Here is a 20,443-nt window from a genome sequence, read left to right on the forward strand (position 1 = left end):
ATGCATAAAGGAGAGAGTCCATTTTATAATTTCAAATTCTTAAGATTTCTCCCTTTTAATTATCTTTAGAAATAAGTCTTTCCCCATTTTTTGCTTTCTTGATTCCTTCTGAAGCTAACGGAAAGCATCTTCATAGATGTCTGGCTCCCGACACTTCCACCAAGGAGGCTCTCAGGTCATATTATAATAACCATCAGTCTTGAAATCTACAATACTATGAATATATTAAAGCAAAAAAGCAGTGAATGTGGCCTTCAGCATGCGATTACTGTGACAGCAATAACTTTTAGGGGCCCCTACCTTAAAGTCAAAGTCCGTCTCTGTGAAATTCTTGTGCAGGGCAGAGGACAGGTACTGGACTGTAGTGACTATGATGCTGCAGTGAGGAGACAAGGCATTCGCAGAGTTAGTCCAGCAGGGCTATAGCCCAGCATCAGCTGTCTGCCTACAGGCAAAATTCTGGAAGACAACCTGCTCTTCTGTAAGATATGGCTCTAAAGAAAAGAGAATGGCACAAACTACACAGTAAACCAGTTTTACAAAATGCCTGCAACTAGGTAAGACAGCAAAGGCTGTCAGTGGGTCACTAATTCTTCTAAGCTCTGTGATCGTTGGGATTTATTCTAGCTCAAAAAGCAATTCAAGTATTCTGAGGATCTTTGGATAACAATACAGATTATAGTCACTTTATAGGGTTCAGAACATAATTTTATTATTTTACCAGATAATAGGGATTTATAGAGATTTAATACTTCCTTTTTTCATGTACTGTTTTCATCTGACTTCAGCCTTTGAACTAGAATATCACTCTTTTTTTTCCCCCAGACTGAACCCATAGAATATCACTTTTAATCTCTGCTTGGCACATATAAGGTATAATAGGAATTAGAATTCAGAATGTTAGCTTAAATCTAAAGGAAGGAAAGTGTGATGGGTAGGTAAGGTTTTTATTACAGAAGGCCTTGGCTATATGGCAAAGGAACTATGCTTAAGAGTGGCCCTAGCTGGTAAGTGCAGGCAGAAAGTGTAAGAGCACGACAGTGAGAAGTACACCAAGGACACAAGATCCTAAGTCAACTCATGTGAACTCACAGAAACTGAGGCAGCATGCAAAGGGCCTGCATGGGTCTGCATCAGGTCCTCTGCTAATATATCATGGCTTCAAGTTTAGTATTCTTTTTTTTTCTCCTTTTTTCTTTTTTTTTTCGGAGCTAGGGACCGAACCCAGGGCCTTGAGCTTGCTAGGCAAGCGCTCTACCACTGAGCTAAATCCCCAACCCCAAGTTTAGTATTCTTAATGGAATTCTTGAGTGTGTGAATAAGTGGGACTCTATCCTGTGCCTTCTCTTGGGCTCTGTTTCTTCCTTTGGTTTTCCTTCCATTTTTCACATTTGTCCAACTCCAATGTGTTTTACCCTATTTTACTATGTTATGTCTTATTATCATCCCCTAGAAGCCTATTATTTTCTTTTATATTTATAAAAAATCATATATATATGTGTATATATATATATTCCATCCATCCTGATGGGAGGGTAAGTAGGGAGGAACTAAGAGGAGGAGAGAAAGAGGAAGCTGTAATCAGGATATATTATATGAAAAAATAATCCTTTTTCAATAAAAAGAAAAAAAAAGAGTGGCCATCTGGGTCTTAGTATAGAAGAGAAAAGCAAAACTAGTCCATAAAGAGAGCAGTGTTCCAGAATAGCAGGATCAGAGTCAGAGATGAGTTACTCCTGCACTTCAGGCTAGAAAGTCTCAAGTTTTCAAACTGAAACTAAGAGACAGGAACATGAAAGATCTAAACAAAAAAACAAGTACTTGAGAAAATATTTATGCAACTTCCTATCATTCTTTTGCTCTGGACAAAAGGTTTTAAGGCAAAAAGGGCCCTATAAACAGCTAAACATGAAAAAAATCATGCTGTCCTGTTAATATACCTAATATAAATAATTTAACTGCTTCTATACAATGTTAACATAAAAGGCAAGTCAGTGAAGGAGGCAGTAGGCTAATGAGTGAGGACCACACAATATATAGTAGACGGAGAGAAAATGAACAAATGTGTTACTACCTGTATCACTAGTTTGCCAAGATGAAGCACAGGCTGGAAATATGAATGGGGCAGACATTCCATATCTATACTCAGAAATGGCCAAAGCTTTGCAGCTAGGGCGTACAGGCTAGTTAGCACTAACTCCAGGAGGCAAGCGTTTTCTGGTAGATAACACAAGTCAAAGAAGTCAGAGCTCTGTCTAAAACTGTAGAGCAACAGAAGCTAACTAACGGCTCTCGTATTTCCCACCTTTCACACGCCGTCGTCTACCTTCACTACTGCAGATTCTGCTTTTTGAATCATCTTTGATTCTTTCCTTTCACTGTCTTTATGGCTGGTGGCCAAATCCTGGGGAATATACCTTCAAATAAATGTTCTATTGTCAATTCTCTCTCTTCCCAGACCTGGTCTTAATCTTCTTCTCACTCACGCATACACAGTGCCCCTGCTTGAGTAGAGCTCTGTGGATGTCAGTACAGAGTTTTCCTCACTCACTTGCTTGTCAACAGTCTCATCACCATCCAGTCTCGAGGGAAGACGCTCATCTTCATTAGGTTTCTGAACACACAGAAAATCTTCAGCAGAAATTCCTGAAGGTTAATGTAGAAGGTATACTTAGTATACCCAACAGGCTGAATTCAATCCCCAATACACCCCCAACAAAACCTGTGTCCATAAAAATAATGAAGAGGCTAAGACTGATTTAACAGTTCAGTATTACATAATTCAAGGAGAATATGCTGGCTAGATTTACCAACTTGAGTAGAGTCAGCTGGGAAGAAAGAAGCTTAACTGAAGAACTGCTTTGATCACATTGGCCTGTGGGCATTTTTTTTTTTTTGATTAATGTTTGATGTGGGAGAGGACTATGCAATTGTGGGTGGTGCCACCTCTAGATGGAGGTCTTGGTTGCTTAAGAAAGCAAACTGAGTAAGCCATGCAAAGTAAGCCATTAACCAGTACTTCTTCAGGGTCTCTGCTTCAGTTCCTACCTCTAGTTCCTGCTTTGGCTTCCCTTGATGATGGACTGTAACCTGTAAGCTAAATAAAACCTGTCCTCTCCCAAGTTGGTGTTGGTCAGTATTTTACCACAGCAGCAAAAAGCAAACAAGGATAAAGGACGTGGATGAAGGTCAGGAACACTGAATCTTGTTCTATGTCATTCATCCCTATTCCTGTCTTCTCTGTCTACTTCAACATGCAACTACAGAACCACAGCAGCCACAAAAAACCAAGAGCCTAGCAGCCACTGGGACAAAATTTTTAGAGGCCTCTAAGAGCCCATTCTCTAGAGACTTGCTATTATTTGACCTGGCAAATTCAGCAGCTCTTTGGACAAGTCTACTGCTGGAGCTTCTCTTTATTTAATGTCATTCAGAGCTTATCTAGTTATCTACAGGACATCTGTTGAAAAAAACCAGACATATAATTTAACATTCTAGATACATGATACATTCACATTACTTGGGACAAAAAGAGATCTGCCAAAAAGCTTCAAGGAAATTCTGAAGAATGAGTTTTCTGTAGGGACCTGTGAAGAGATCTGATAATTCCCTGGATTCTAGAAGGCCACACACATGCTCATATTGCCAGGAAAGACCAAGAAGCTAAAATCTCCCATCTCTGACTGAACATGAGGTTCTGTACAAACAGAGCTGCAAAGAAACAGAGTTGTAAAACGCTGGCATATTAAATGTGATCCCCAGGATATACACATAGCCCCTTAGTAAACTACAGAGATTTACTGATTTTGAGCATTTAAGAACATCTTGTCTAATTGTTACACGATCACTAAGTGATTGGGAACATCTGTGGATACAAACAATCTAGAATAAAAAATTATTCCTGAATTAATGTTCAGGAAAAGAAATCAGTAAACAAAGAACAAGCAATACAGCCATCGTGGTGGTGAATCCTTTAATCCGAGCACTCAGGAGGCAGACACAGGTGGATCTCTTGAGTTTGAGGCCAGCCTGGTCTATAAAGTGAGTGCCAGGACAGCCAGGGATATACAGAGAAACCCTATTTCAAAACAAACAAACAAATCCCAAACCAAATGAAACATAATTACAGCAAAAAATAAAAAATGCACAACAAATTCTGAGGTGGGATTATGCTGATTTCCGGAGTTGACACATTACACAACTGTCTAGCTTTCCCCAGGATACAGGGACTAGAAAATATGAAGAGAAGCAAATCTAAAGTTATAGATATAGAAAAGGCAGAGAATTTCATTCTGAGGGCATAAAAAAACATTTTCAACAAGATAATAGCAGAAAAACTTTCCAAATTTTAGCAAAGAAATGTTAGTCCAGATATAGGAGAGACATTTAGAATACCAAAGAGACAAGACCAGAAAGAAATGTTCCTTTGTCATATCATAACCATGAAATATAAACAACAAGGAAAATACACTGAAAGGAGAAAAGAGGAAAACAGCCATGTATGGAGCACAGTCTTGCAGATATCAACTCATTCCAGTAGCTTGTTTAGGCCTCCTCTTTCTTCATTAAATTGTCTTGGTTTTACTATTGGGAATTAATAGTGTAAATATAAAGATTTATTTATGAACTTTTCGGCTCAGTTTCACTGATTTATGTGTCTATCTTTTTGCCAGTGTCAATTATATAAATATTTAAAGACAGGGTCCTGTGTGGCCCTGGCTGGTTCAGCTTTGAACTCACAGAGATCTGCCTGCCTCTGCCCCAAGCACAGGAAATAATAACCTGCACCACCACAGCCCAGCTTGCCAGTGTCAACCTTGATAACTTGTTACTTTGTAGTAGATTCTGAAGTGAGTGTTAATATTCCAATATTGTATTTTTTAAAACAATGTCTGTTCCTTTCAATTCAATAAAATGCATTAGCGGAGATGGAATTTTGATAGGTCTTACATCAAAACTGAGGATCAATTTGGGAAGTACTCCCTTCTTAACAACAAAAACTGTCTAATCCATGAAGATACAGATTATCTTTCCATTTATCTGAGCTTTAACTTCATTCCTTAATTATTTTATTCCTTTTGATACAATGTATATTTTTATTTAGTGATGTGTGTGTGTGTGTGTGTGTGTGTGTGTGTGTGTGTGTGTGTGTGTGTGGTGTGTGTGTTATACAGATGTGCACACACCAGTCAGTTTTTGGATGATTCAGTGAGACTGGCTAGGCAGTGAGCTCAGGAGACCCTGGCTACCACCTTAGCACCTGGACTACTGGCATACACCTATACCCAGCTTTTTATGTGGGTACTGGGAATCCAAAATCAGACCCTCAGACTGTGCAACAAATACTCTGACAACTGAGCCATTTTCTCAGCCCAGACTTATTCTTTTTTATTTCAATTTTTGTTGTTGTTGTTCTTTTTTTTCGGAGCTGGGGACCGAACCCAGGGCCTTGCGCTTCCTAGGTAAGTGCTCTACCACTGAGCTAAATCCCCAGCCCCTTTTATTTCAATCTTGTTTCAACACACTTTCCTAAAGTAAAACTAGTTAACAGTCATAATGTAAACTCTTGTACTTGACACTCATGACAAACTACCATTTATCTGCACCAAGCTCTTTTTAATATTGTCTTCTCTAGTGTCTTAGGGTTTCCATTGCTGTAAAGAGACACCATGACCAAGGCAACTCTTAAAAAGAGAGTCATTTGGTTACTTTTGTGAGATGTGCATGTTTTGTTTTGAGACTTTGGTTTTGGATTTTTGAGACAGGGTTTCTCTGGCTGTCCTGGAACTTGCTCTGTAGACCAGCCAGGCCTTGAAGCAGAGATTCAGCTGTCTCTGCCTCCTGAGTGCTGGGATTAAAGTCCTGTGTGACAGTATCGCCCAGCTAAGTTTGTTAGATCTTTGTCATCATTGGATACTTTAGCCTTAATATGTAAAGCCATGTTATCCACAGGTAGAAATATTTTTACTTTCCTTTAAATTGACATGGCTTTTACTTTTTTCCCTCAAGCCTAGTTGCTTTAGGCAAGTTCTTCAGCTTAATAATAAATATCAGTGGCTGCTCAAAGACAACGGAAGTAACAATAGAATGAAAATTATGTGGCAATCACTGTGCTATAAATGCATGCATACACACGTGTGTATACATATATTATATACACATGTATAGATAGACATATCTATGTATATGTGCATAGACATCATATACACAGATGTGTCTATCTATCTATCTATCTATCTATCTATCTATCTATCTATCTACACACACACACGTATGTGTGTGCTTTGAACATGTTTTAATCATCTTCTCTTTGTTAGATTTGTTCTGTCTCCTATGCTAATATTTTCTGACTGTAAGGGCAAGAAGTCATTTTCTTGACCTCAGTAAGCACTTAAAAATCTGGTCTTACTCTTAGTCTTCATTATTATATGGCAAGTTTTAAAATGATAACTTGATCTTGCTAGTTGTAATAAATCTTTAAGATGAATAGTCAAAGAAACAGCGAACTATACTCTTTAAAAGTAAGAATTTTAAGGCTGGGAAGATGAGTCAGCATACAAAATACTTGCTGTGCAATCATGGGACCTAAGCTGGGATCTCATAATCCAAATGAGTTAGTGTGTGTATGACCCCAGAATTCCTATATTAAAAATGAGATGGCAAGATGGAGACTCCTTTGAGGGTCCTGGGTCAGCAACCATCATGTGCAGGACAAGAGCACAGTAAGAAACAATGTTTCAAGGCAAGGATGGACCCTGAAGTTGTCCTATGGTTCACAGGCATGTCCCCTTGTTTCGTGAACACACACATATACACACATCTCTTACACACACACACACACACACACACACACACAAAGTATATAAATGATAGCTAAATAATGCTGTCATAAAGAACTTATAACAGAAGATCTCCAAATTTAAGGTAGTAGACTAATGCATCTTTTCAACACTTTGAAAATGATGTTAAGAAGTGAAATACAGGTGTTCTCAGAGACAAAGCAGGAGGGAAATCAGTAATCAAATGAAGTCAGTAAATACTGAAAACTTATAAGGAAGAGATTGGGCCTGGAAAGATGGCTCTGCGGTTAAGAGCACTTACTATCCGTCCATAGGATCCAAGTTCTGTTCCCAGCATCCATGCAGGACAGGAGCCACCTAACCCTTAATGCCACCTCCAAGGGATCCAATGTCTCTAGTCTCTGAGGGCACCTGCACACATATGTAAATACTCCCCCACATACTTTAAAAATAAAAAATGCTATTGTGGAAACTGATTTAATAGACTTGAGAAATTTCATTCCCTGCTAATATGGGGCCTTTGTAGGTCAGCGCAATAGGAAAGAAGAGGACAACAGGAAGCAAGACTCTTAGAAGGAACACAACTTCTGAGGGACTAGGGTATGAAGGATAAAATAAACAGGAAAATTAGTGTCAAGTCTCTAAGGATCCTCTCTGCTCTCTCATGTCAGAGAGCATCCTATACTATCAGAACACAGAATACTTTCTGAGGTTGGGTAATCACTCTGCATCTGTTTTTAAATACAGTAAAAATGAAATCTGAAATGCAAAATGAAAAGAGGCATTGAAAGAAAGTTTATATCTTAAACTGGAACACTCATGAATTCTACTTTTCCAAATTATTGTTTTTATGTTACCATAAAAAATTGGGTTTCATTATGACATTTTAAAAGATAATGATCACTGAACCTGTCCACCACTGTATTACTCCATCTTGTTCCCCCATCATTTCCTGGTCTTTGTCTCACTTACTCCACCAGCTTTCTTTCATTCATGTGTGTGTGTGTGTGTGTGTGTGTGTGTGTGTGTGTGTGTGTGTGTATAATTTGTGTGAAAGACACAAATTATTTTTTTCAAGTCCAAGAGAATGAATCTACATATTCACAACAAAGACAAGCCCTGTTTGCAACTAAGATTTCAAATGAACAGCAGCATTTTCTTTTAGCTACACACTGAAATCAAGGAGTCTCTATATAGGAAGAAAGTCTTTAATACAAAAGACAGAAAATTGGCTAGACACAGTGGTAGAAAGTCCTGTAACTTGATCTTTTAGGAGGTATGGTGTGTTACTATAAACTGCAAGTGAGTTGGATCTGAATAAAAGCAAAACACAGACCCAAGTCTGTAATAGTCCTTAGCCCAGTGTAGACACAAACCCTAGCAGTCTATGAGCAGCTGACGCTGTGCTCAGCAAGGACAATGTTCTTCTGGTGTCTAGACTGCAGACATGCTGTATCATGTACCGTTCATTACTTCAGATTCAAAGTCTGACAGCTCAAGGTAAACCCTGGCTAGGGGTATTTTCCAGAACTACATTCAAATAAAGAAGCGTTGTCAGCATCATCATTAGTATGGCTATTAAAGCAGGAAAGCCTGGTTTGCACAGAATAAACAAGAGAGGGAGAGTACTGGCTTCCTGATCCAGCATGCTTCAGGTTATTCTCTAATAGAGGAAAATGTTCACAAGCCTGCTATCAGTTACAGAAAAAATTTCAAGTGTTAGCCTGAGTCAGGCTATGTGAAGGACACTGCCAGATTTCCACTTCTGGAAATCATATACTCAGCTATAAAATGGGATGCTGAATCCAAAACCTAGGCAGTGATGGCCACTTGCACAAAACCCTCTGATAGAGAGAAGTCTACAGGCAGTTGTGGCTGCCTACTTCCTTTCCTGGGTGAAAAGCTAGTGCTCTGTTGCATACCTTGAGTTCATCTTTGCTCTGGAAGTTGTCTAAGAGGTGTTGGTAATGGGTGTCGCACATCTGACGGAGCAATGAGAGGAGGCAGGACACGTATTCACCCTGGGGACCAATCCAAACAAACACAAAACAAAAACACTTAGCACAGTCAGCCACAGGGGCTCTGTTCTTCAAATCACAGAGGGTAAGAAGAGAAGGGAGGGTTTGAGATGGCCCCAAATGTTCATGAAGAAAGGTGACAACTGTGTTCCTAAAAATGAACTTTCTTCTTAAGAATGCTTTGGAGTTTTAATAAAGTTTCTGTATCACAGGATCACTGAAAACCTTTACTTACAACATGCAGTACTGCAAAATGAACTATCATTTTCTATAGAGCAATGTTTTTGGCTAGATAGCCTCTTATTGTCAAAATGCCATACTCAAGTCTGTAGAGGCTACTTGGAGAAAGAGCCTCTCCTCTGGACAAAATCTAAATTATCTGCTGGAGAAGGGTAGCTGACTGGGAAAAGAGATGTTAAGTGATCAGAAGAAAGGCAAAGAAGTTGAAACTTACGTTTGGGAGGGACTAGGCTATGAGCTTCAAAACATATTTAGGTATAATCATGAATGTTTTTAAAAGCCAATTGGGATACACTAACAATAAAACAGAACAAAACAACAACAGCAAACCAGCTTTAAGGACTCTGAAGACCATTACTGGCATGGCTCTTAAAAGGCTGTTTCCTTAGAAAACAGTATTTTACCTATATGATTTTCAAGTGTCTTTTAATTCATGGGAATTTGATAATAGCCTTTCAGTGTAATATCGAATCCTTTCTAGAGCCTTGAAACTACACAAAATCTACACACGTATATGAACTTCAGTTTTATCTGAAAATGGGCAAAAGAAGTCACAATTAATTTGCTCTAAAGGTTAGATGAGAGAAAGGGAGAGAGGGAGGGAGACAGAGAGAGAGAGAGAGAGAGAGAGAGAGAGAGAGAGAGAGAGAGAGAGAGAGAGAGAGAGAGAGGCACTGAAGCACAAAGTCTAATACATAAAAGGTACCCAATAAATTATGGTTATAATAATAACCTATAGAAATGAATGACTCCATTAGTAACACTTGTCAAATGTTTAAAGCAGGGTCAGACCTCATAGCCGAGGGCTGTGTAATTAGAGTTGATTAGAAGGCTAGACTACTAGGACATGTCAGGGTACACAGTTATTTTACCTACATTGAAGAGTGACCTCAACAGGGGCTCTCAAACAAAAATCTCAGTGAATTTTTCTTAAAGGATTTTACATACGGTGATTACTTTGTTGCTCATCAAGGTCATTACTGCTGTGAGATGAACTTCTAGATCTCTCTTCAAGACCGTCCATTTTAAAAGAACTGATTCTTAATCCAGTTATCAGCTCAAAATTCTTTTACTTAAGCTTCATTCATCTCTACTTGAATTTCTGACACACTAATGACAAATTAGAAGTTCTCCATCTGAAATATTTGGCATCAAATTTGTTGACTTTTTCTTTAGGATCTGTTTTTAGAACAGATGAACTGTCTGATTTTCAATACAGTCTACTTCTTTCAACACACGTGAGTTCCTGATTCTGTCTATACCTATGCCATCACACTATAAAATACCTTAGACTTGTGCAGTATGACAACAACTACAGTAAAAAAAATTTTTTTTTTTACTAAGTCTTATGTTATTCAATGGGGGCTTTTAACAGAGAAGACACTTTTCCCAGGCCAAATGTTCCAGAATACATGCTCACCCTGACATGCTAGAGCTTGGCTTGGTCCCAGAAAAGAGAGTTCTATAATCTCTTATCTTCCAACTGAAAGGGCTCATACAAACTGGCTTATCATGATACCATATGAGGGTTGGAAAATTCATTCTGGATATGCAAGTGGGATCCAGTGCCAAAGGGTCTGTCTCTCTACCCTTTCTGAGATGCTTTCCTAGTTTGTTTTTCCTACTAATTAGTCCAAATAAAGCATTACTGAACAACACTACTGCATTCTACCAAGTCATATTTTTCTTGATGTTAAAAATTTAGATATAAATACTATATACTAAACCAACTAATCTGTAGACTCAAGAAAATTCTGAGACAATTATTCTGTCCTGTATCATTTAGGAGAGGTATTGGAGGTTTCCTACAGGAGATGGCCTTTAGCCTCAGCCTGCAGCTTTGTTTTATCACTGCTTCACTCAACACTCAAAACTTGGCTTAAAGGCAAAGTCCAATGGAAACTACGGTAGAGACATCACACATGAAGAACCTTTCCTAACATAGTCTCCTGGGAATACAAAGCTAGCGTGTTCAGAATGGAGAGGAGGGGAGTATGAGTCAAGAAAGAAGAGGATGACGTGCTGACCACCATGCAGGGAGGAGGCTGAGATGAAAATGTGGGTGGTGAGATGAGAGTAATGGAAGGAACCCCAGGTTAGAAAAGAAAGCAAGAACACCTGAGTGTTAGTTACTAACAGTGATCTCGGCTGTGCACTGCGGGCACCGCTGCCCTCTTACCGCCTCCTGAGCATGTGATTTACTCATGATGGTGAGTAGAGTCTGTAGGAGCACATCCAGGAGGCTTTCCACCATCATCTCTACCTCCTCCATGACATCTGCCTCCTGGAGTGAGCATTAGAGAGCACACCATTAGCATTGGGCTAAGCAGATGTTCAGGAGAAGAACTCACTAAGCCACATCAGGAGTGACCTAACACTGATCTGGTAGACTCACCAATATGAAGTGTGCAAGGAATCCAGGACAGTGGCTTTGGCAGGAGGTGAGGCCTCCTCACCTGTCCAGGCTTGCCTTTACTAACACCAGCCACAAATTTCAATCTCAGGCAGATACATTAATTTTGACATACAGGACAGAGATGAATGACCTTAGTTAAAGGTTTTCTTTGATTTCCCCAGTGCAGTGAAGAGAAAGCATGTCTCTTCTGACACTGAGAAATGATGAAGTTGGAGAAATGGCAAAGTCCTCCCCCAACCCACGCTCTTGATTTTTGCAACCCCCCTCTGTGGCCATTCCTAGTTCTTCAGTCAGTTGTTATTTTCAGTTCATCTGAAAGACTCTATTCTCAATCCACACGTCTCTGACAGCTTTATAAAAGTAGAACATGCCTTCTCACTATAGGCTACTTCCCAGTTACTAGAACTTTAGAACAATTTATATTTCCCTTTTATAGACATCACATACTCATTTCAAATTGTGTAGGGTGGCTTTAATTATCTTCCAAAGAGATTCCCATTATCCCTTCTCTAAAATATATTATAAAAATTTTATTCTGTATGTCTGTGTGATTCATGTGTGGTGCACATGTATACAGGTACACACAGCTGGTGTGAATACACATGGAGTCCAGAAGTCGATATCAGGTGTCTTTTATTGTTCTCTACAGTATCACCATCACCACTATTACTATTATTTGAGACAAAGTCTTCAAGTGAACCTGGACTTTGCCATTTTATCCAGAATGGCTGGCCCTCAAGCCTCGATCTTTCCTATTTCTCCATACATTCTCTTCCCACGGTGTTGGGGTTAGACACATGCACCATCATGAAAGGTTTTTATGTGGGTGCTAGAGATCCAAATGCACATCCTCCTTATGCCTGCAAAGCAAGCACTTTAAACATTGGGCCATCTCCACAGCTCTTCAAAGTATTTGTACAACTACTGATGAAAATCCTCATCCTGTCTCTGTCCACATTACCATCACTAAGTATTTACTATGTGTTACTCACTGAGACCTCACTATACTGAGATGCACTAGAGAGACCTACCTCTGATCTCACAGAGCTTAAATTTCATCTTCCTTTTACCCATCCACCAAATATAATTATATTCTGCCACATTTCACATGAGGAATTGGCTCTTGGGGGCTAAAGTAATCAGAGTGATTTTCTTTGATACATGTTTGAGCAGTTGTAGTCAATTAATTATATTCACTGTACTTCCCCAAATGCAATCAAATTATACCTTTTAGGTTTTTCACTGGCTTTCATTTTTCCTTTAATTTTTAAACCCTTCTTCAATGTATTCCCTTCTTTTATCAATAAGCTGCCAGACACATGACCTTGACTGTAGACATTATGTGCCTGATCTGGCTTCTACAAGGCCTGGTGAGAAGGAGAGTTGCCAGGTCTTGTCTGGAGCAAAGAGCAAACAATAGGGTTGCTAGAACCATCTCGGACACTCTCTGACAAGTTGGGTCTCTGTTGTAAGATGGTGCTTTAATCCTGGACACTAGAGCTCCATTTTTGGTTTCTGTCTTTTGTCCAAATGAAGCATGTCTTCATTTGTTTTAGGTGCCTCTTTTGCTCCACCTAAGTAGACTGGTTTTGTAAATATCCCCTGGGTCATATCCTTCATTGTAAATATACTTCAAATTTTATTCTGGGAGAATTAACTTAAAAAACTGTCATAAAACCCATGCTTGTTTTTCATTCCCTTTATACATTTCCTATAGGCTTCCTTTTTTCTCGAATATACATTTCTTCTATTATCAGTATATAAAATGAATATACTCTTATGCATTCATTCCTTTGTTTTTTCTCTACTCCAATCTCTCCTACCACATATTTACTAACAAAAATAGCTAAAAACATTAGTTGAAAACTGCCATCTAAGGAGCCATTCTACATTTTCACAGGCTCAGCACTCTTGTAGGTAGCAGACGGCTACTGCATATCCTGACCTCATCTCACAAGACATAAGGATGGCATGGGCAGAATCAAACTGTCTGAAAGCTCAAAGTCTCAATAAGCAAGATCCCCAACTAGTCGGGGTTTGCCTCCTGGTATTTGTTCCTAAATCCTAAGAAAATGCCCAGGAATCCAGAGTTAATCCCTTTTGATAGAAACAGAAGATCAAATGTGATTGGCCTTTTTGATACTCTAAGAAATGGTTTATCGGTGTACATTTATAGTAGTATAGCTATTAACACACCATGGATGTACTGACTGAGAAACTTGCTAGGCATATACATTCATTTGGGCACTTGCCTTTCATCAATAAAGGCATCTGACTGAGAAGTATACAAAGTGATTATTGTTGGTTTGCTCCTGACTACAGTAACATAAGATCAGGACAGAGGTAATTGGGGAGGGCTGTGGGGTCACTACCAGAGAGCTGGTCTTGACGATGGAAAAAATGCTGCCCAGAATCCCTGAGCAGATTAGCAATTCTTTCTGCTGCCTCAGGTGAAGATGAATGTGATGAAGAACCACAGGAAGTAGAATGCGGCGGGATTCTAGGAAAGAAAACAGAGATGAGGTCGTTCATTGGAGGACAACTAACTACTGATAGAAGATAACGGTATTGTGGACTTAAAGGAGATGAGGTTAAGGACCAAGACATATTAGAGGTTACCTGCTTTCAAAAGTCTAAAAATCTTGTGTATAGAAATTATAATCCATCCTATGACATGGTTTCTTCCTATCTTTTTCCCTCCATTATTATTTTAGACCCCTACACTAATGGCATGTGCTATAAGATGTAAGTAGATGTCTGCTTTCAAATGCTAGCGTTTTAATGATTAAACTTCAAATTAAAAGCAGTTTGTAGAGAAAAATCTATGTGTCACATTTATCATGAACCTCAGTGACTAGATTTGTAGGCTTACTAGGAATTACTAACTGCTTGATGCCATGTCATCGAAGCCTGTCACTCCTACCCAGGCATGCATTCACCATGTCAAACCATCTGACCTATCTCTTTTTGGTCACAGGCTTTTTTTTTGACCCAATTGTAAGATATAATTGCCCACTTAAACATACAAAGCCTGGTACCATCCATCCCTTAGAAACATTGGTAACAACCTGTAAATACACAGAGCAGAATCTTAACACCACCTGTCATGGCTTCTCCCCTTTCTCTGTCTGTCTCCTGTCTCTCCTCTTCCTTCAAACTTCTCTTCCGCCCATCCTTCCTTCTCCTCCAATGATACGCCTCCTTCTGTCCTGTACCTGCCCCTCACCTGTACTTTACAAATTCAATGGGGAGGTAGTTCTGGTGAAGTCACCTGAGGTCTGAGTATGTGACTAGGCAGCTATCCTTGGGGCAGTGCAATTAGCATCAAAATACAGATAACTTCAGGGCAAACCACAACATTTCCCCCTTTTTGTCCATTTAAAAAGCCTTTTCACTGGGTTTGGTCCCCAGCTCCGAAAAAAAGAACCAAGAAGAAGAAAAAAAAAAAAAGCCTTTTCACTTATACATAAATTGAGTACAATTATTACCATTCTACAATTTATAAAGCATATGATATACTCAACACCCAGTCCATCACTATATCAGTTAGACAGAACATTTAGTTCTTCATTCCAGCTTAGGAAAGGCTTAAAATCTATATTATATCTTGGCTAGCATGTATACTATCTGATAACTATCCAATAATATGTGTATTCAGAGTTATATAGCCTGATAAGTTATGAGACTATAATCAATCTTCAACCCCGTCAGAGATCTGAGAATGACCAAATATCTATACACATAGGAAGCCTAACATGGCTTCTGGAACTGAGAGGTTGTAGAGACAAATCTCCACTAGCACAGTCCCCTGTTAGCAACATGTGAGCTCAAGTCTTCAGCCTTCTGGCCCAAAATCAACTGACAGACTCTTGAAATGCAGATTTTGAAGGGCTGATCACCCTGTCTTGGCAGAGTTTATCAGTCAACTATTCTGCATAATTTGTCCTTTTCTGGACAGTTTTAGTCTGCAGATAGATGAAACAAGCAGTTTTGTCCAGTGGCTGCCTAGCCACAAAGTATTGCCTCACCTGGAGGTAGGGATGTTCGAATCCTTCATTAAATCCACCAAAGGGGAACTGTTAGGAGCAGATATATCTCAACAAAAGATAAATAACTTTAAATCTCAAATTTTGTGGATTTCTGAGGTTTTTGAAAACCATCTATCTATATAAGACAATCTGGACTGTTGTCTTTATATCTTAATAATATCTTGAAAGTTCTCTCACAAAGTCAGTAATATGTTTGCTATTTAGCCCTTAACTCACAGGTGTAATCAACTCAGAAGTTTGTAATGACAATAGAAGGACTGGCTCTAAACCTTGTACTTTTAAACTTTTAACAAATAAATTCTATATCAAAGCAAAGATATGATTTTAGCTTAGTTAACAAATAAGATTACGACTGTATAACTCAATCTACCTAATTCCCTCCCTGTTAAATTACAACCAGTTTTAAATTCCTCATAAAAACAACTTTAGAATAACCACTTTCAGCCCCCCAAAGTCCAGGGAATTGGGGCGATGACTCCTCTATAACTTCAAGTGGTCACAAGCTTTTTAGACTGCTTTTGTTATGTTCATATCAATGAATGGAATAGGAATATCATGTTAGCCTGTCAAGGCTTTTGATAACTAGTGAGCTCTTATACCAGTCCTACTGGACATATTAAAATATCTTTCTTTTCTTTGTCATGTTACCAGAACAGCATTTCAAGAAGAAAAAAAAATCATGTTTGGAACCCTAATTCAGACAGGTTGAATTATATTCAAGCTCCCTTACTAATTCATTTCCATTTCTTAAGCAGACTGACTCCTCTTCCAACAGGCTTGGTTTTCCTTATATAGAATGATTTGTTAATGGCTTCTTTTACTAAGCAAAATACAAGTGTGAACATGTTTCTCAAACCCTAAACTCTTGTGGTAGTGATTGTGCACCCCTGCAGAGACTGTCCTACCTGTCCATAATAACTCAGATTACCAATAACACAAGTCATGGAAAATATAATTTATTGTTTATATTTGACCACATTTAACAGTTTCATATAAACTTCAGAAATAATTTATTTCATTTTCATCATGCTTATGGGTGTTTTGTCTGCACACCACATATATGCAGTATCCACAGAGATCAGAGGGGACTGGATTTGTTGGGACTGGAATTACAGATGGTTGATGCTAGAAACTGAACCTAGATCATCTGGAAAAGCAGTTAGTGTTCCTAACCATCTCTCCAGACCTGAGAAATAAAAAAGCGAGTTTTGACATTGTTTTGTCAAATACAATGTTAAAAAATAACAGTGTGACAGTTGTTCTATATTTAAAATGTTTAGATAAAAAGAGTTAATACTGTATTTTAGATCAAAACACAAATCACAGTAGGATTTATAACGACCAATCGCTGCTTTCAGATAGAATAGCCGTCTGTTGTTAAAACATGCCAAAGACAACTGGTATGCCAGAGAATAGACTTGCTTATATGACATCACTAGTAAGAAGCATGTTTTAGGGAAGATGCTATAATGTGAACATTAAACCAGAATAAGATGCAAATGAAAACTTGGTGGTAGATTATCATAAAATTTAATTACATAGTCCAACAGTACATGAGTTTTCTTAAGGGATTGTGTCAAGCAGCTGAACACATACAAAAATAACAGAAGTAAAAATATCAGTGAGAGCAGGGGCTGTCTTTCTGTATTTTGAAAGCAACTTTTTGGGACAGTACATAAAGAGAGAGCTGGAAGCAGTGGATTAATAAAAGTGTCCAAATCACTGGTAACATTTTTCAGGCTGAGGCAGGAGGAGGAATTTATCATCAACAGTTACTGGAGAAGGGCTGATTTCCTCAACTGCAATGTTACTCCTCACTGCTCTACACTGCTAGAGCTGAGTCAGTGGGAGCATCTCCTTAGCATTCCAAGTGTTGAACTAATAAGTTGTTCCTATGCTTTGAAGTCAAACTTTAAAAATTAATATGTAAAACTATAATTATGAAAATTCAGATAACTGGGTTTTTTTTTGCTGATGCTTCAGGTTTATTCTTGTAATTGGGGGTTTCTTTTAGAACAGTGGAATCCTACTTAAATAACCAGGTTCCTATTTGATGGTGCTGTAAGATTGAAATTGATCATAAGCAATATAGTTTTAAGGATAAATCCAAAGTTTCTTTCTAAAAGTATCCTGGACTCCTGAAGTATCAGTCTTGACCGCCTAGGGACTATAAACATTTTTCTGTCCACTTCTCTCTTGGAGAGGTGAGGAGGGAATGAATGAATGAATGAATATTTATCTGACTGGTGAGCCAAAGAAATAAGCAGGCACAGAGTTTCCCAGGTCCCCTCTCAGGGCCTTTTTAACTGTTGGTTTACCTTTGTCCTCTTGGACTGGGCACTTTCCTCTTGTGCCCTCTCCTTCCCTTTGTCCTCTCATCTGACTAGTGTGGAGACAGGATTGCATAGCCAGCATCTGGCTGTACTTCTGCCCAGAGACCAAGGGCTGACCACCACATAATGTTACTGAATTTAGACATCAAAGCCTAATCCCCAGTGTGACAGCATTTGAAGTGGGATAACTTCCTAGTGATAAAGTCATAAGAACCTTATACTCATGAATGAAATGAGTACCCCACCCCCTCTTGAGACAGGGTCTCACTGTATAGGCCTGGAACTGGGTATGTAGATCAGGGTGGTCTTGACTGCACAGAGATTTGTCTGTCTCTGCCTCCTAAGGGCTGAAATTGGAAGTGTGTGTCACCTGCCTGACTGAAACTAATCGCCCTTTAGAAGAGACAGTCTTTTTTTTTTTTTTTTTTTTTGCTCTTTCTGCTAGGCAATAAAACAGAAAAGAGAGATATCTATGAAACAGGAAGTAGATTCAACTAGACATCAAGCCTATACATACCTTGGTCCTGGACTTTCGAACCTTTAGAACTGTGCTTTTTGTTTGTTTGTTTTGTTTCTTGAGACAGGGTTCCATGTAAGCTAGGTTGACCTCAGACTCCTTATGGAGTCAAGGACGGCTTTTGTTTTTCATAAGCTGAGTTACAGGCCTGTGTCCTAGTTAGGTGTGCATATGACAAAGTCTTACTATATATCTTAGGCTGGCCTGAGACTCAGAGATCCACTTGGTATCATACCCACAGTCAGTTGTTTTATAGCCATCTAGCTGATGGAGTTTTATTTTCACAGCATGAATGGACCAACGCAACACCTTAGGAGCTTGCCCTAAGATCTGGGCTCCTAAGAGTAAATTGTGAGAAAGGCAAGCAGGCCTAAGTCTTGGATAAATTTCTCATATAGTTTACTAAAACTCCTACACTTTCAGGGTCACTGCTTTTTTACATTGCGGTTGTTAAACTAATATTTTGAACTGTTTAAACTTGGATACTATCCAGGAAGGGAAGAAATGAAATCTGACTCTTTTCAACATAATTTACCTGAAAAGGAAAACAGGCGACTGTCCACTGTCCTGGCGATGGACTGCAGCTTCACCACGTCCATTGACTGCCCGATGTGCACCGTACTGGGCATGCTTCCCAGTGTGCCTCTCACAAACTCTGCTACCTCTTGTACAGTAAACATCTGCAGCAGCTCGTCAAAGATGGTGGGGAAGGAATTAAGTAGTGCAGCCTGTGGGAGCAAAGCTATGGTCAGCTCAAAGTTCAGCTTGTGTTTATCTTGTATGTTCAAAGGCATGAGGTTGAAAGAGTTTCAGAAGGCACTGCAGCGGCCCTGCCTTGAGAGGTGTCTTCCCTGGCCCTTGACTCTACTCAGCCCTATAGAACTCTGGGAGCATGGGGAAAGAAAAGTCAAAACTAAAACAAGGGTTTTCACTAGGGTTCAGGCCACCTGAAACCTTCATCATAACCTGTCCAGGCATTTGCAGGCAATAGAAGGAAATATAGGAAGAAATTCACATAATGTAGCTTAAGAGGAACAGCTATTTTTCCTCATAAAATAGATTTAAACTTTTTAGTTTATGACTAAGCTCTCTACTTTTCAATTTTGGTTCCCAACACAAGCCAGAAACCTCTAAGAAAGGGAAAAGTAGGTAAAAGCCAAGTGCCCTCAAGCAGAAACAGTAGACTCCATTAATAGCAGTAACCCAGTTTTGAGAACTAGAAAATTTTCCAGGAATAGTGCTATTTGTATAAAATCATGTAATCTAAAGAATATGTATATTATTTTCTCATATGTGATCTCCGTCAGTAAAGTATGAGAAACGTCTACTGGGTTCTTCTTCTTCTACATAGGTTCATTCAGTTATAATCTCTTGAGGAATACTGCTAATGAAAACTAAGAATACAGAGACTCAGAAGGCCCAAACATGGAGGGGAATAAGGAGGAAGAGGGCAAAGGGAGAGAGAGGGAGAGGGAGAGGGAGAGGGAGAGGGAGAGGGAGAGGGAGAGGGAGAGGGAGAGGGAGAGGGAGAGGGAAAACATGTGCATATGGGCTTCTAGATCTGAGCTCTGGAAGCAAGATGTGGTCTCTTGAGGAAAATGTAATCATTTATTTAATGAGGTGGGGGGAAGCATGATGGCATTAGTAGTTTTATTTATTTAAATTACATTTATTTATTCATTTATTGGGGGGGATCATGCTCATGTGGAGGTCAGAGGACAACTTATGGGCATTGATTCTCTTGTTTCACCATGTGGGACCTGAAGATCAAACTCAGGTCATCAGGGTTGGCATCATGAGCCTTTACCTGCTGAGCCATCTTGCTGCCCCAATCTGATAATATTGATCCATAACTTTTGAGAGGCAGAACACTATAGGAGAAAAATAATAGATTTTTAAATTAGACACATATGAGTCCAAATTCCAGCTTTAAGCCAGGTGTGGTGTTTCATGTCTGTAATTTTAGCTATTCAGGAACTTGAGGCAGGAGGTGGCAACTTTAAGACCAGCCTGGAAAACACAACAAATTCAATATAAATAAATAAATTTTCAGTTTTGTCATTTGCCTGC

The 20,443-nt window shown here is 39.1% G+C and overlaps 1 protein-coding gene across 16 annotated transcripts in view; it reads right to left on the reverse strand.

Moving 5' to 3' along the window:
• The window catches only part of Dock3 (dedicator of cyto-kinesis 3), a 351,061-nt gene that overhangs the window by 53,449 nt on the left and 277,169 nt on the right, over window positions 1-20,443 (reverse strand). For 14 of the 16 annotated variants that reach the window (XM_006243867.5, XM_006243865.5, XM_039081582.2 and 11 more), the window contains 6 exons: window positions 18,909-19,101; window positions 13,847-13,974; window positions 11,196-11,342; window positions 8,723-8,821; window positions 2,552-2,646; window positions 301-376 (listed from right to left, as the gene is read on the reverse strand). In XM_006243867.5, coding sequence (XP_006243929.1) covers window positions 301-376; window positions 2,552-2,646; window positions 8,723-8,821; window positions 11,196-11,342; window positions 13,847-13,974; window positions 18,909-19,101 — 738 coding nt within the window. Of the gene's footprint in view, window positions 1-300; window positions 377-2,551; window positions 2,647-8,722; window positions 8,822-11,195; window positions 11,343-13,846; window positions 13,975-18,908; window positions 19,102-20,180; window positions 20,245-20,443 lie in introns of all 16 variants that reach the window. The other 2 variants (XM_039081587.2, XM_039081583.2) reach the window with 2 other exon arrangements.

The sequence above is a fragment of the Rattus norvegicus genome, chromosome 8 (genome assembly GCF_036323735.1).
Source record: "Rattus norvegicus strain BN/NHsdMcwi chromosome 8, GRCr8, whole genome shotgun sequence".
NCBI classification, from domain to species: Eukaryota; Metazoa; Chordata; class Mammalia; order Rodentia; family Muridae; genus Rattus; species Rattus norvegicus.